General features: G+C 44.0%; 2 protein-coding genes across 2 annotated transcripts; both read right to left on the reverse strand.

The window, feature by feature from the left end:
• Positions 1 to 5090: 5090 nt before the first annotated feature.
• Positions 5091 to 6616, reverse strand: LOC144990215 (trace amine-associated receptor 1-like). The gene has a single exon (XM_078943245.1). It carries the CDS (start codon positions 6078 to 6080, stop codon positions 5091 to 5093), a length of 990 nt encoding a protein of 329 aa, XP_078799371.1. The 5' UTR covers positions 6081 to 6616.
• A 2630-nt stretch (positions 6617 to 9246) lies between these two features.
• Positions 9247 to 10508, reverse strand: LOC144990216 (trace amine-associated receptor 1-like). The gene has a single exon (XM_078943246.1). The coding sequence runs from the start codon at positions 10234 to 10236 to the stop codon at positions 9247 to 9249; it is 990 nt and encodes a 329-aa protein (XP_078799372.1). The 5' UTR covers positions 10237 to 10508.
• Between the last annotated feature and the right edge of the window lie 5667 nt (positions 10509 to 16175).

The following is a 16175-nucleotide window of genomic DNA, read 5'->3' on the forward strand; positions in this document are numbered from 1 at the left end:
TTTTTATGCACAGCACTTTGAGTGACATAGGTTGTTGAAAAAGTGCTATATAAATAAAGGTTGATTTGATGATTTGATTTGAATAACCAGTTCCCTGAAATATTGTACACAAATCTGTCTATATCTGTGATAGTGAGCACTTCTTTGCCAAGACAATCCATCCCACCTCCCAGGTGTGCCATATCAAGATGCTGATTAGACAGCATGGTTATTGCACAGGTGTGCCTTAGACTTGCCACAAGAAAAGGCCACTCTGAAATCTTCAGTTTTGTTTTATTGAGAGGGTCAGGGGACTCAGACAACCAGTCAGTATCTGGTGTGACCACCATTTGCCTCATGAAGTGCGACACATCTCCTTCGCATAGAGTTGATCAGGTTGTCTATTGTGGCCTGTGGAATGTTGGTCCACTGTTCTTCAATGGCTGTGCGAAGTTGCTGGATATTGGCAGGAACTGGAACACGCTGTCGTATACGCCAATCCAGAGCATCCCAAACATGCTCAATGGGTGACATGTCCGGTGAGTATGCTGGCCATACAAGAACTGGTATGTTTTCAGCTTCCAAGAATTGTGTACAGATCCTTGCAACATGGGGCCGTGCATTATCATGCTGCACCCCAACATCAAGCTCCAACCTCTTCATCAAGTTTGCGGATGAAACAACAGTGGTGGGTCTCATCAACAACAACGATGAGACCCTACAGGAGTGAGGTGAGCAGCCTGGCTCTGTGGTGCAAAGACAACAATCTCCACCTGAATGTGAAGAAGACAAAGGAGATGGTTGTGGACTTCAGGAGAACTCCGACCCAGCACGCTCCACTGATCATCAATGGTGGTGCTGTGGAAAGGGTGAGCTGTACCAAGTTCCTGGGGGTGCACATCTCCGACGACCTGTCTTTGAACCACAACACTGCATCACTGGCCAAGAAATCCCAACCAAGCCTGTACTTCCTCCGCAAACTGAAGAGGGCCAGAGCTCCTCTCCCCATCATGCAGACCTTCTACAGGGGCGCCATCGAGAGCATCCTGACCAGCTGCATCACCGTGTGGTATGGAGCCTGCACCGGATCCTACCAGAAGACTCTGCAGCATTGTGAAAACAGCTGAGAAGATCGTTGGTGTCCCTCTTACTGGCCTCTCGGACATTTACCGCTCCCGCCTCACCCGCAAAGCCTTTAGGATTGCAGGGGACCCCTCCCACCCATCCCAGAGACACTTCAACCTGCTGCCATCAGGGAGGAGGCTGCAAAGTCTCCAGGCCAGAACCAGCAGACTAAAAGACAGTTTCCTCCATCAGGCAAAAGGACACTCAACTCCCTCCCTTCCCTCCTCTGGCCCCTCCACTCCATCCTACAAGCTCACATTGAAAACTTCACACCATTTCAGAACACCATCTTCACCAAAGACTACCACCACTGACTCATCCACTTACTGTTCTCAGCACTGATGTCACTTTAAACTACCACTTTAACCATGTCATTGCTCTTTTGCACTGTTTAGATTACTGTTATTCTTCTTATTATTATTACTGTCTTTTTATCTATTTTTATGTTGTTTATTTATTATTTTACTGTGGGGTGAGAGAAAAGCAATTTCATCTGTGCTGTATGTCTTATGGATGCAGCATATTTGAAAAATAAAGCTGACTTTGACTTTGACCTTACTTGAAACATGAGGTGATGTTGTTGGATGTACGGCACAACAATGGGCCCCAGGATCTCGTCACGGTATCTCTGTGCATTCAAAATGCCATCAATGAAATGCACCTTTGTTCTTCGCCCATAACATATGCCTGCCCATACCATATGCCTGCCCATACCATAACCCCACCACCACCATGGCCTACTCGATCCACAACATTGACATCAGAAAACCGCTCACCCACAAGACACCACACACGCTGTCTGCCATCTGCCCTGAACAGTGTTAACCGGGATTCATCTGTGAAGAGAACACCTCTCCAATGTGCCAGACCCCATCGCATGTGAGCATTTGCCCCCCTCAAGTCGGTTAAGACGACGAACTGGAGTGAGGTCGAGACCTCGATGAGGACGACGAGCTTCCCTGAGACGGTTTCTGACAGTTTGTGCAGAAATTCTGTGGTTATGCAAACCGATTGTTTCAGCAGCTGTCCGAGTGGCTGGTTCAGACGATCTTGGAGGTGGACATGCTGGATGTGGAGGTCTTGGGCTGGTGTGGTTACACGTGGTCTTCGGTTGTGAGGCCAGTTGGATGTGCTGCCAAATTCTCGGAAACACCTCGGAAACACCTTTGGAGTATGGTGGAGAAATGGACATTGAATTTCCTAGCAACAGCTCTGGTGGACATTCCTGCTATCAGCATGTCAATTGCCACGCCGGCCATCCTCCGGACCTGCCTCACCGGACTGCGCGGCCTCCCGGCCATCCTCTGGATCTGCCACGCCGAAAAATTAAAATCAAAGAGGTCAAAATAAACAACAAAATATAAAAGATAAAACAAAATAAAAATGTGAAGACTCAGAACTAAACAGGCTGAACAATGTTGGGAAAGAACTAGCAGAACAACTGTTATCAGGACAGCCTTTATAGTATAAAGAGTATAATTGTCAGGTTAGGAGGGCTGGGGAGCATGAAGGACCCCGAATGCAGAGACGGAGGCACACAGTTCCAGGGCAAGGGGTTTAATAATTTAACAAAAAGCGCTGCAAGGCGGAGGAAACAAAACCAAAACTAAACTTACTGTGGGCATTGCACGAACAAATGGGAAGGGAGTCAGGGAAGAGACGTTACATTAGAGACATTACATGAGAGACATTAAAGACATTAATGGACCAGCACAAGAGGAAGGCAGAGACAAGACTTTTATAGAGACAGGACTGACAAGACACAGTAGAACATGATCAGGGCAGATTGGGGCCAAGGAAGTAAAACTCAAGAACATGACAAAACAGAAAACCTTTCAAAATAAACCAGGAAACAGAACTCAAACATGAGTGAAACATGACAGAAAGCAAAAACCAATACAAAGAAACCCAAACCATGACAGTACCCCCCCTCAAGGAACCGTACCGAGGTTCCAAAAGTCGACCAAGGATGACGGCTAGGAGACTGTGTAGACCTGCATGGTGGGTCCGGAGGACGACCAGGAGGCCGCATAGACCTGCGTGGCGGGTCCGGAGGACGGCCGGGAGGCCGCGCAGTCCAACGTGGCAGGTCCGGAGGACGGCCAGGAGGCCACATAGACTTGGGCGGCAGTTCCGGAGGAGTCGACTGAAGGGTCAGGCTTAGAGTCGACTGAAGGGTCAGGCATGGAGTGGACTAAAGGGTCAGGCACGGAGTCGACTGAAGGGTCAGGCATTGTGTCGATTAAAGGGTCAGGCATGGAGTCGACTGAAGGGTCAGGCATGGAGTCGACTACAGGGTCAGGTATGGAGTCGACTAGAGGGTCAGGCATGGAGTCGACTAAGGGGTCAGGCATGGAGTCGGCTAGAGGGTCAGGCATGGAGTCGACCAAAGGGTCAGGCATGGAGTCGACTAAAGGGTCAGACATGCAGTCGGCTAGAGGGTCAGGCATGAAGTCGACAAGAGGGTCAGGCATTGTGTCGACTAAAAGGTCAGGCATGGAGTCGACTAAAGAGTCAGGCATGAAGTCGACTAAAGGGTCAGACATGCAGTCGGCTAAAGGGTCAGGCATGGAGTCGACTGAAGGGTCAGGCATGGAGTCGACTAAAGGGTCAGGCATGAAGTGGACAAGAGGGTCAGGCATTGTGTCGACTAAAAGGTCAGGCATGGAGTCGACTAAAGAGTCAGGCTGGGAGTCGACTAAAGGGTCAGGCATGGAGTCGACTAAAGGGTCAGGCATGGAGTCGACTAAAGGGTCAGGCATGGAGTCGAGCTGCGGCGGGTCGGGCCAGTCGTCGAGCTCCGGCGGGTCAGGCATGGAGTCGAGCTGCGGCGGGTCTGGCCAGTCGTCGAGCTCCGGCGGGTCAGGCCAGCCATCGAGCTGCAGCGGGTCGGGTCAGTCGTCGAGCTGCAGCGGGTCGGGCCAGTCGTTGAAATGCGGCGGGTCGAGTCAGTCGTCGAGCTGCAGCGGGTCGGGCCAGTCGTTGAAATGCAGCGGGTCGAGTCAGTCGTCGAGCTGCGGCGGGTCGAGTCAGTCGTCGAGCTGCGGCGGTCGGCCAGTCGTCAAGCTCCGGCAGGTCGGGCCAGTCATCGAACTGCGGCGGGTCGGGCCAGTGTGTTTTAGGCACCCCTTTGGATGTGCATCCGGGACCACCACCAGAACAGGAAGGGGCTGGGATACATGCGGGACCACCACTGGAAGAGGCTGTGGTGCGTCCCGGACCACTGCCGGAACAGGAAGGGTCCTGGGGTGCATCCGGGACCACCACTGGAAGAGGCTGTGGTGCGTCCAGGACCACCAACGGAACAGAAATGGGACGTTGAAGAGGACGGCATTGGCGACGACAACCCCCCCTCCTGGCATGACAGCTCCCCTTCATGACAAAAGCGGAGAACTGGGCCTGGTCAAAATCCCAGTATGTCCTGGTCTGCTCTGCTACCAAGCAGTAGGCCTCCAGAAGCGGCATGTCCCGCTCTGCTGGGTTCAGGAAGAAATATGGCTGGTCAATTCTGTCTTTAATGTCTCTCATGTAATGTCTCTAATGTAACGTCTCTTCCCTTACTTCCTTCCCATCGGTTCGTGCTATACCCACAGTAAGATTAGTCTTGGTTTTGTTACACTGCTCTGCAGCATTTTTTGTTAAATGTGTGCTCCCGTCTCTGCATTTTGGGTCCTTCATGCTCCCCAGCCCTCCCCACCTGACAATAATAGTTTAATTCTTTTTGCTGTTTCTGCAATACACCCTTTAAATTCGTAAAAGGAGTTTTAAATAAACTATACTTTTTTGTTGAAAAACTAACTCGTCAATAAATGTTTAGAAAACATTAAAAAATTACAAAGAGACAATCAAACTTGCTATGACTTGAAAACATTGCAAAATAATGTGAAGTCCAACCAGCTGACTTCAGCTTTATAACTTTGGGAGCAAAGAAATAGTAGCTAACATTTCACCTCTGAATTGGTTAAAAAAAAGGGAAATTAAACAAGTCAGCTTAGTTTGGAATTGGCAAAATTACCCTGAAATATTTGTCCAGAGACAATGATTTTAAAGGCTGACCTGAACCATTGGTAAAAGAATGCATAAATGAATGGATTGAGCATTGAATTTGACAGAGTCAGCCAGTTAAGTGTTTCGATCACAGGGACAGGGATTGGACTGCTGGTAAAAGGCAAGAATGTGATGCACAGAAAGGAAGGAGTCCAGCAGCAGAGAAAAACTCCCAGAACAGTAGCCAGAGTTTTGGTGGATTTTCTCTCCATCTTGCTAACAGCTGCTGCACACTTTGCTGCCATCTGGATGCTGCGAGCCTGTCGCTGAGCAACAAGGAAAATCTTCAGATAAATACACAACATTATGATCACCGGGAAGTAAAAGGAAACGGTCGGCCCTATGGTGTTAGAAATGAGAATATCAATAAAGCATAAACCCTCACACTTATCATTATTCAACCCAGCAATTATCACTCCAATCCCGACAAGCACCGAAATCCCCCAGCTCACCACGATCATGACAACAACAACACGTTGGTTGATTTTAGTTCTGTACATCAGCGGCTGACACACAGCAAAGTATCTGTCAACAGAAATGCAGCACAGATTCATGATGGAGCAGGTGCTGAGCGTGATGTCGAAACTGGCCCGTACCTTACACAGCAAACCCTCATAAAACAAACAGGAGCTGAGAGAGAACGCCATGCTGAGAGGGAAAACTACAATCCCAACCAGCAGGTCAGCCACAGCCAGAGACAGGATGAGAGAGTGAGTGGGAGTGTGCAGCTGCTTGAAGTAAGCAATTGAAATTATCACAAGGAGGTTCCCACAAATTGTGATAACTGACAACAGAGCAAGAAAGAAATATAAAATCACGCAAATGACAGATGGACTTGAGGTTAGTTTGTAGCTGAAGTAATCAAACTCGTAGCACGGATGTAGGTCAATCACAGCTTGAGTGAAATTGACAGCAGCTTCAGATTCCATGACTCAGGTCTCCTGTAAAACCCTGCAAACCATGTCATGAACAAAGCAGAGAAAATACAGACAGTGAAAATTTCCAGCTGAACACCTTCAGCCACAGCTGCTGGGTTTATGGGCGTTGTCTGAGTTTCGTGCTTCTGAGAAGACTCTTTATCAGCCCTCTCACCAACCAGTGTTGCATCATCGTAACTTTGATCCAATAAGGACTGAGACAGAAAAAGTAATGACCAGTTATACAAATAACAGACATGTCTACTTATTTCACCCCCACAAACTAATTACATTTTGATCTTACTCTGAGTTGAATCATAGACTTGCAGAACCATCAACTAGTAAGCTCAACTTTTGCACAATCAACTCCTTATTTTAGTATGGGAGGCAGACACAATTTCTATCTCTAAGTCCAGACTAAATACATTACTTTTTAAAAAAAGATAACAGTTAAGAAGGGTAGGTCTGGCCTCAAACCATCCCTTCAGGTGTGCCTATATGGGCCTAGACTGTTGGGGATTGGTTTAGGATGCACCAGGCCTCCTCTCACACCAGCACTTACTGTGTTGTAGTCACAAACTTGTATTTTTGCTGTCTTTAAACAAAATTAACACTATTTTTGAGTTTGTCTTCTTCTTGCTGGGTTGGCCATGGGGAAAAGGTGGAGAGTTCTAACATGTTTCTTTAGTCCAACATGTCTTTGTCTCTTAACTACAGCTACTTTCTTCATTTTACCAATAATGTTTCAATATTTGTCTGTCTACTTCCTGTTCTCTCAGACACCTCCTGGTCATGGTACATAATCATCCTTGCTAAGTCTGGTTCTTCCTGGGATTTCTTCAACCTGGAGAGATTGCAAGTTTGTCGCAGGGCTGTACAATGACTCCCACACACACTCACACCTAAGGACAGTTTAGAGTCACCACTTAACCTATGAAGAATGTTTTTGGGCTGTGGGAGGAAGCCGGAGTTCCCGGAGAAAATCCACGCATGCACGGGGAAAACATGCAAACTCCACACAGTAAGGTCCTTGATGGGATTTAAACCAGAGCCTTCTCGCTGTGAGGCGAGGGCCTTAAGGTGCTCCACTGTTCTATATTTTTAAATCGTGTTATGGTTTTTCTTTATAGATCTAGATGATATAATGATAGTAATGTTTTACAATATTGTAGCGAGAGGTGGCCATCCAAGTAGCTACCAATATAGGAAAAAGAAGCAGATTGGTTGATTGATTACTGGCGATGGAGTTTTCCTGTGGTTGTAACTTTAGCTTGTGTCTGTAGATCTGTGTGTCCACTTCTAAGAAAGAATATCTCTCTGTTTCAGTGTTGTTTTCAAGGTCTAAAAATACTTCTGAAAACAAAACATTTTGCAAAGAGTGGAAATCTGTTTATATAATTATGATTCCGTACTGTATGCTCTAATGTTAACTACAGCCACAAATCTTTTTCACACAAAGACAAATTGCCATTACATTCTTAGACTGTCCTTCATTAGACGTTAAAGTGTCAAACATCCAAGTTGGGGCCTTAAGTTTTGACAAACATGTACCCCTTAGATCCCTGGCCTTGCAACAGCTTGAAAAGTCACAGTAAGTTTGGGAGGCGAAGTAGAACGCACAGAATAATGGAAGTTGGTTTAGGGTAAAAAGAATTGATACATTTTACTGATAAATGTACATCACAAGTAATGACAATAAAAACTTGTGAAGTGCAAAAGTTTAGATAAATCATTTCTACAGAAAGTGTGATTTTTTTTATACAAAAAAATGTTGCTTAGTGCAGAAATGCAAAAAAATATTAAAAATGAGTTAACCCCTTGATGTCTGAATATATTTCCAGCAATGAAAAAAAAAAGAATAACTTGTGTTTTGCTTTCAACTAGACACTAAATTAAGGTAATAATATTGGGCAGAAGTGGATTGATGCATACTTCCACAAATAGGAATCAAGGGGTTTAAACCATAACACAATATTAATAAATATCCTAAATTCTTTACATGCAAGTTAAATGCCAATCCAACTTCAAGATAGTTGGCATAATCCAAATTTCAAACCGTGCCAATTGGTTCATTGAGGAACCGTTAGTATACTGAGGAAAACGAAAATAAGCCAACTGATGTTTAACAATGTCAACATAATTGGTAAATCAGCTAAACAGATGTTGATGGAATTCACAATGGATAAATGCAAAACATGCTTAACAAACCTTGAGGCTACCAAATGATGTTGAACAATCTTTGAAAATCAAAGGCCTGATTCTCTGAGCAAAGTAGACAAGTCCTAAAATGACCTTAAAATGTAATATAATGCTAACAATGCTATAGAAATTACCTATACGAAGCCCATCGAGACAACTGTTGTTGTGATTTTGGGCTATACAGATAAAATTGAATAGAATTTAAAAATGAATTTAAAAATGACATAAATAATGCACATCATGTGGAATAGTCCATAAAAATGTTGAATGACACTAAGATAATGTCTAATGTTCAATGAATTAAATTGTTAAATGTCAACATTAGCTCAATAGTTTTTAACAACATTTCAAGGTAGAATGTTAAATAACTGACCAAGCAAAAAAATTGAAACTAGCTGAATTGTGTTAAAGGTGGGATTTTAAAGACTAAAAGCCAAATTATTTAAACTAAATAAGGTCAAAGTAAACAAGAAAATTTAAAAGATAAAAATAAAAATGTGAAGACTCAGAACTAAACAGGCTGAACAATGTTGTGAAAGCAAAAACTAGCAGAACAACTGTTATCAGGACAGCTTTTATAGTATAAATTGCATATTCAATGCTTTCTTGCTGTTTCTGTGACACACCCCTTTAAATTCTTAAAAGGAGCTTTAAATAAACTGTACCTTATTGTTGGAAATGTGTCATTTTGTTTGTGTTTCAAAAACTAAATAATAAAACAAAGCCCCAAAGGATAAAGGCATTTTTAATCTTTGGAAATTATAAATACTTAAGCTGGGGTGCTTTAACTAACTCGTCAATGAATGTTTAGAAAACATTAAAAAATTACAAAGAGACAATCAAACTTGCTATGACTTGAAAACATTGCAAAATAATGTGAAGTCCAACCAGCTGACCTCAGCTTTATAACTTTGGGAGCAAAGAAATAGTAGCTAACATTTCACCTCTGAATTGGTTAAAAAAAGGGAAATTAAACAAGTCAGCTTAGTTTGGAATTGGCAAAATTACCCTGAAATATTTGTCCAGAGACAATGATTTTAAAGGCTGACCTGAACCATTGGTAAAAGAATGCATAAATGAATGGATTGAGCATTGAATTTGATAAGGCGAGCCAGTTAAGTGTTTCGATCACAGGGACAGGGATTGGACTGCTGGTAAAAGGCAAGAATGTGATGCACAGAAAGAAAGGAGTCCAGCAGCAGAGAAAAACTCCCAGAACAGTAGCCAGAGTTTTGGTGGATTTTCTCTCCATCTTGCTAACAGCTGCTGCACACTTTGCTGCCATCTGGATGCTGCGAGCCTGTCGCTGAGCAACAAGGAAAATCTTCAGATAAATACACAACATTATGATCACTGGGAAGTAAAAGGAAACGGTCGGCCCTATGGTGTTAGCCATGAGAATATCAATAAAGCATGAACCCTTACACTTATCATTATTCAACCCAGCAATTATCACTCCAATCCCAATAAGTGCAGAAATCCCCCAGCTCACCACGATCATGAAAACAACAACATGTTGGTTGATTTTAGTTTTGTACATCAGCGGCTGACACACAGCAAAATATCTGTCAACAGAAATGCAGCACAGATTCATGATAGAGCAGGTGCTGAGCGTGATGTCGAAACTGTCCCGTACCTTACACAGCAAACCCTCATAAAATAAACAGGAGCTGAGAGAGAACGCCATGCTGAGAGGGAAAACTACAATCCCAACCAGCAGGTCAGCCACAGCCAGAGACAGGATGAGGGAGTGAGTGGGAGTGTGCAGCTGCTTGAAGTAAGCAATTGAAATGATCACAAGGAGGTTCCCACAAACTGTGATAACTGACAACAGAGCAAGAAAGAAATATAAAATCACGCAAATGACAGAAGGACTTGAGGTTAGTTTGTAGCTGAAGTGATCAATCTCGTAGCACGGATGTAGGTCAATCACAGCTTGAGTGAAATTGACAGCAGCTTCAGATTCCATGACTCAGGTCTCCTGTAAAACCCTGCAAACCATGTCATGAACAAAGCAGAGAAAATACAGACAGTGAAAATGTCCAGGAGAACACCTTCAGCCACAGCTGCTGGGTTTATGGGCGTTGTCTGAGTTTCGTGCTTCTGAGAAGACTCTTTATCAGCCTTCTCACCAACCAGTGTTGCATCATCGTAACTTTGATCCAATAAGGATTGAGACAGAAAAAGTAATGACCAGTTATACAAATAACAGACATGTCTACTTATTTCACCCCCACAAACTAATTACATTTTGATTTAACTCTCAGTTGTATCATAGACTTGCAGAAACATCAACTAGTAAGCTCAACTTTTGCACAATCAACTCCTTATTTTAGTATGGGAGGCAGATGCAGGTGTGCCTATATGGGCCTAGACTGTTGGGGATTGGTTTAGGATGCACCAGGCCTCCTCTCACACCAGCACTTACTGTGTTGTAGTCACAAACTTGTATTTGTGCTGTATTTAAACAAAATTAACACTATTTTTCAGTTTGTCTTCTTCTTGCTGGGTTGGCCATGGGGAAGAGGTGAAGAGGTCAACCTCTGATAGGAAGATCACAAGTTTGATCCCCACCAATATGTCTAAGTCACTGAACCCCACATGGCTCCTGGTGGTTATAGGTTGTGTATGAATGAATGTGTGTAAATGGGACTGTGGTTGTAAAGTCATTCTGACCTTCAAGGAAGGTGTTACGGGGAATCAGGATGACCCCAATGCAGGAAACGAAAAAGCAAGTCGAGTGAGGAGAATAATTCAATTTAACCAAAGTACTACTCCAAACATAGCAAGTCAAGCAAATAGACAAGACATGGAGAACCAACAGAAACTTTACTCTGACCCAGAGTACAGAAGCAGGTGAGCTTAAATAGAAAATGAACTAAAGTGCAGGCAGCTAAGCGCACTTCACGAAGACAAGAGAAGAGGCGGGGCCCTCCAAGAGCCCACCTGTGCAAAAACAAAGGAGATAGAACAGGGGTCGGGAACCTATGGCTCGCGAGCCATATATGGCTCTTTTGATGGTCACATGTGGCTCGCAGACAAATCTTTAATTATAGTTTTTTTTTTTCATTAGACCAGTCCTTCTCGGGCGCGATGCGATGTCAGAGGCGCGCAGTAGTAGCGGTGCTTAGAGAGACAAATCTGCGCCAGCGCTATCAGTTACTATTATCTATTATTTCACAGAGTTTGTACCAGCTGGAAACCTGTGAATTGACGTGCCTAAAACTGCGCGCTCCCGTCTCTGAGAAAGAGCGCGCAGATGCGGGGACGGGATGTGTGAGGGAGAAAGCAGAGGGTGGGGGTGAGGGGTTGTGGGGACAGCAGGTGAATCGCGCAGGGATTGTAAAAACGTAAAACCCGCTTCCCGTCACTCACTGCAGCGTGTGAGTGTGTGTTTGACTCCCCGTCTGCATGTGAGCAGTCTGTCTCACATCTATAGAACATTCAGACCTACGATGACGTTTAAAGTCTCAACGCCTGAACGAAGCAGAAACTCACCACGTATCAACCAGACTAGACCATCAGCAAAACTACCACGAGAAATACTCATCATTTATTAGCAACAGAATAACAATGTTATTAAAAAGAATCCACAGACTTATTTTACTTTAAAAATGTTAAAATTAAATCAAATGCACACATTCATTTGTATATTTAGTTTTAAACAAATTGTCGCGGACTGAGTTGGATGGCTGTTGGGCCGCGTTAAAAGTTCTGGAGTTCATTGAACGCGTCAAGCAGAGATCTGATTGGCTCTCAGTTCTGTCGCTCAGCCTGTTGTTAGGTAGTTTGGACCAATGGGGTTCAGCTATGGGCCGAATAAGGGAAATGGGAGGGCTGCAGCGGGAGCAGGGGAATATAAAGTTGGGAGAAGCGCTCTCGTCTCGGTGGGAGAGATTCAGGAGTTGCTGAATTAATTGAAGGGCGTTTGTTGCGGTCTGCAGTAATCGGAATAAAGAACTTTAAAAGAGGTTAAGTCTCCGTGCCTCAGTGTGGGGAAAGGACACTACATTATTGTATGGCTCTTTCGAAATTAAATTTCAAAATATGTGGCATTTATGGCTCTCTTGGCCAAAAAGGTTCCCGACCCCTGAGATAGAACAAAAAACACAAAAGGAGACCAACAGAACGGAAAGAAGGTAAAGGTACAGGTTTACATAAGTATAAACCATTTACCATTTTATCTCTCTGATAGTTCCAGTTACTAGCATTTCTCTTTTGTCTTAAGAGAAACTGTGAACTGAGGTTGTCTATTTTTATCCTTCCCTCCATTTGCTTCAGTTACTAACATGTTTCTTTAGTCCAACATGTCTTTGTCTCTTAACTACAGTTACTTTCTTCATTTTACCACTAATGTTTCAATATTTGTCTGTCTACTTCCTGGTCTCTCAGACACCTCCTGGTTATGGTACATAATCATCCTTGCTAAGTCTGGTTCTTCTGGGATTTCTTTCAACCTGGAGAAATTGCAAGTTTGTCGCAGGGTTATACAAAGACTCCCACACACACTCACACCTAAGGACAGTTTAGAGTCACCACTTAACCCATGAAGAATGTTTTTGGCCTGTTGGAGGAAGCCGAAGTTCCCGGAGAAAACCCACGCATGCACAGGGAGAACATGCAAACTCCACACAATAATGTCCCTGGTGGGATTTAAACCAGACCCTCTGGCTGTGAGGCGAGGGCCTTAAGGTGCTCCACTGTTCTATATTTTTAAATCTATGGTTTTTCTTTATAGATCTATATGATATAATGAGCAGTTCTCCACAGGCACCATCTTCAGTGCAGGTGGGGGACTGTTGACTTCAACTGGGGACATTGTCGGGAGGTGGAAGGAATACTTCGAGGATCTCCTCAATCCCACTGACTCGCCTTCTTTTGAAGAAGCAGAGAGCGAGGACTTTGGGGTGGGTTTGTCTATTACCCGGGCTGAAGTCACTGAGGTAGTCAACGAGCTCCTCAGTGGCAAGGTCCCGGGAGTGGGTGAAGTCCGCCCTGAGAACCTCAAGTATCTGGATCCTGTAGGAGTGTCTTGGCTGACACGTCTCTGCAGTGTCGCGTTGCAGTCGGGAACTTTACCACTGGACTGGCAGACAGGGGTGGTGGTTCCCCTCTTTAGGAAGGGTGACCGGAGGGTGTTTTCCAACTACAGGGGAATTACACTCCCCAGCCTCCCTGGGAAAGTCTATGCCAGGGTACTGGAGAGGAGAGTCCGTCCGATAGTCGAACCTCGGATTCAGGAACAACAGTGCGGTTTCCGTCCTGGTCGTGGACCAGGGGACCAGCTCTACACCCTATTGAGGGTACTGGAGGCATTGTGGGAGTTCGCTTACCCAGTCCATATGTGTTTTGTGGATTTGGAGAAGGCGTTCGACCGTGTCCCCCGTGGTGTCCTGTGGGGGGTGCTCTGGGAGTATGGGGTCCGGGGAGCCTTACTGAGGGCTGTCCGGTCTCTGTATGACCGGAGTAGGAGCTATGCGCAACATCCCCTAGTACGCTCATGCTAGGTGACTTCAATTTACATGTAGACACTCCTACAAACTGCTCTGCTGTCGAGTTTTTGGAATTACTTGACACCTTACAGCTAACACAGCATGTAAAAGAACCCACACACTCTAAAGGACACACTCTTGACTTGGTTATCACTGACACAGCCCCTATAACCAGCATGGAAGTTTATGACTTGGGCGTGTCTGACCACAAGGTTATTTCATTGGAAGTAGCATTAGCTCACCAACATCAAAACACAAAACGGGAAATATATTTCAGGAACCTGAAAAACATTAACCATGCAGCCATACAAGAGGATATACAAAAACTCTCTCTGCCATCAGCACTCACCTCAGTTGCCCGCTACAATTCTACACTTCATAACATTCGGCAATTCCATGCACCCTTGAAATCAAGAACCATCTCTTTCACTAAATTCAAATTCAAATTAATTTTATTTATAAAGCACCTTTCATGTCAAACAGACAGCTCAAGGTGCTTTCCATTAAAAACAATCAAGAATACAATAAAAACAAACCCCACACATGAAGTAAAATAATAAATAAGCCCCTCATAATAAAACACACAAAAACAAGCACAAGTAAAAGAGAAATAACAGAGCTTAAGAAAAGAGAACCCAGAAGGCCCCGTCCGCCCTGTCCTCCTGTTGGCTGGGGTGTCAGCATCTAAGCAACACAAGCACAACTCATCCCCAGCACCCCCCACCCCAGAGACCCCCAACCCCCAGGCCCAGAGCACCAAACGTGGGCGCACCAGGCCCGGCAGCCCGGGGAGTCGGAACAAGAGGTGCCAGAGGGCAAGCATGGACAGAATCTCTTCGAGCCCGAACATTAACACCCCGGCCAAGGGTGAGAAAACACTCAGTCTAAAATGTAAAAGTAATAAAATAAGAAAGTTAAAATATAAAAACAGGTAAAATATGCAAATATTAATTAAAATAAGGTAAGATGATTTAGTGCCTAAAAAAAGTCTAAAATATAAATTAGAATAAGTTAGAATATAAAAAGACTAAAAGACATTCAACAAATAAATATTTGATAAAACAGCATATAAAATATAAGAGTAAAAATACCACATATAAGATCTAATTAAAAGCTAAGTTAAATAGATGAGTCTTTAGTTTCTTTTTAAAAACCTCAACAGAGGATGAGGTCCTCACATCCTCAGGCAGGCTGTTCCACAGACGAGGTCCGTAGTGTCTAAACGAGGCCTCGCCGTGGTTTTTTGTCTTGACTCTAGGGACCATCAACAGGCCCGCGCCTGAGGATCTTAGGGCTCTGGGAGGTTCATAATCTAAAAGCAAATCTGATATAAAAGAAGGACCTAGGCCATGGACAGTCTTAAAAACTATTAAAAGAATCTTAAAATCAATTCTGAAGCTGACAGGGAGCCAGTGCAAAGATTTTAAGATGGGTGTAATGTGCTCCCTCTTCCTGGTTCTCGTTAAAAGGCATGCAGCAGAGTTCTGGACTAGCTGCAGGCGATTGAGAGTGGTTTTCTTTACCCCAGAAAAGAGGGCATTACAGTAATCTAATCTTGATGAAATAAAAGCATGAATTAAGATTTCAGCACTGGCTCTAGAGAGAAAGGGTCTCACTCGGGCGATATTTCTGAGATGGCAAAATGCAGTCTTGGTTACTTGATTGACGTGTTTTTCAAAGCTAAGATCTGCATCTAAAATCACACAGAGGTTCCTTACTGTATCACATATTTTCATAAAGTGAGTTGACAGATAAAATTGGACCCTATCTCTCTCAGCTTCAGAACCGATAACCAAGACTTCAGTCTTGTCCTGATTGAGCTGCAAAAAGTTCTCTCCCATCCACATTTTAATATCTAAAATACAGTGTAAAAGGCTATCCAGGGGTCCAGTGTCATCAGGAGAAACGGCTACATATAGTTATGTGTCATCGGCATAGCTATGAGAGTTAATGCCGTGTCTCCTGATGACATCCCCGAGTGGAAGCATGTAAAGATTAAAAAGTGTGGGACCCAGGATGGAGCCTTGAGGCACCCCACAAGTCAGATGAGAAATCATTTAAATTAACAATAAAATCTCTGTTCGTAAGGTAGGATTTAAACCAACTAAAAGCTGTCCCGGTAATTCCAACCATGTCATGAAGTCTGTTTAAAAGGATTGAGTGGTCAACTGTGTCAAAGGCTGCACTCAGGTCCAGCAAGACTAAAACAGATACTTTCTTCATGTCAGCATTGGACCTGAGATCATTTAAGACCCTGACAAGTGCCATCTCTGTTGAGTGATGAGATCTAAAACCAGACTGAAAGTTTTCTAAAATTTTATTTTCATTAATAAAATCATTCAGTTGAGTAAAAACAAGCTTTTCTAAAATTTTACTTAAAAATGACAGGTTGGATACCGGCCGGTAGTTGTTTAGA

Source organism: Oryzias latipes, chromosome 24 (assembly GCF_053564925.1).
Source record: "Oryzias latipes strain Hd-rR chromosome 24, Olatipes_Hd-rR_3.1".
NCBI classification, from domain to species: domain Eukaryota; kingdom Metazoa; phylum Chordata; class Actinopteri; order Beloniformes; family Adrianichthyidae; genus Oryzias; species Oryzias latipes.

What these genes read in the sequence shown, in the direction of transcription:
- LOC144990215 (XM_078943245.1), bottom strand. Translation starts at nt 6,080, where the DNA reads ATGGAATCTGAAGCTGCTGTCAATTTCACTCAAGCTGTGATTGACCTA.
- LOC144990216 (XM_078943246.1), bottom strand. Translation starts at nt 10,236, where the DNA reads ATGGAATCTGAAGCTGCTGTCAATTTCACTCAAGCTGTGATTGACCTA.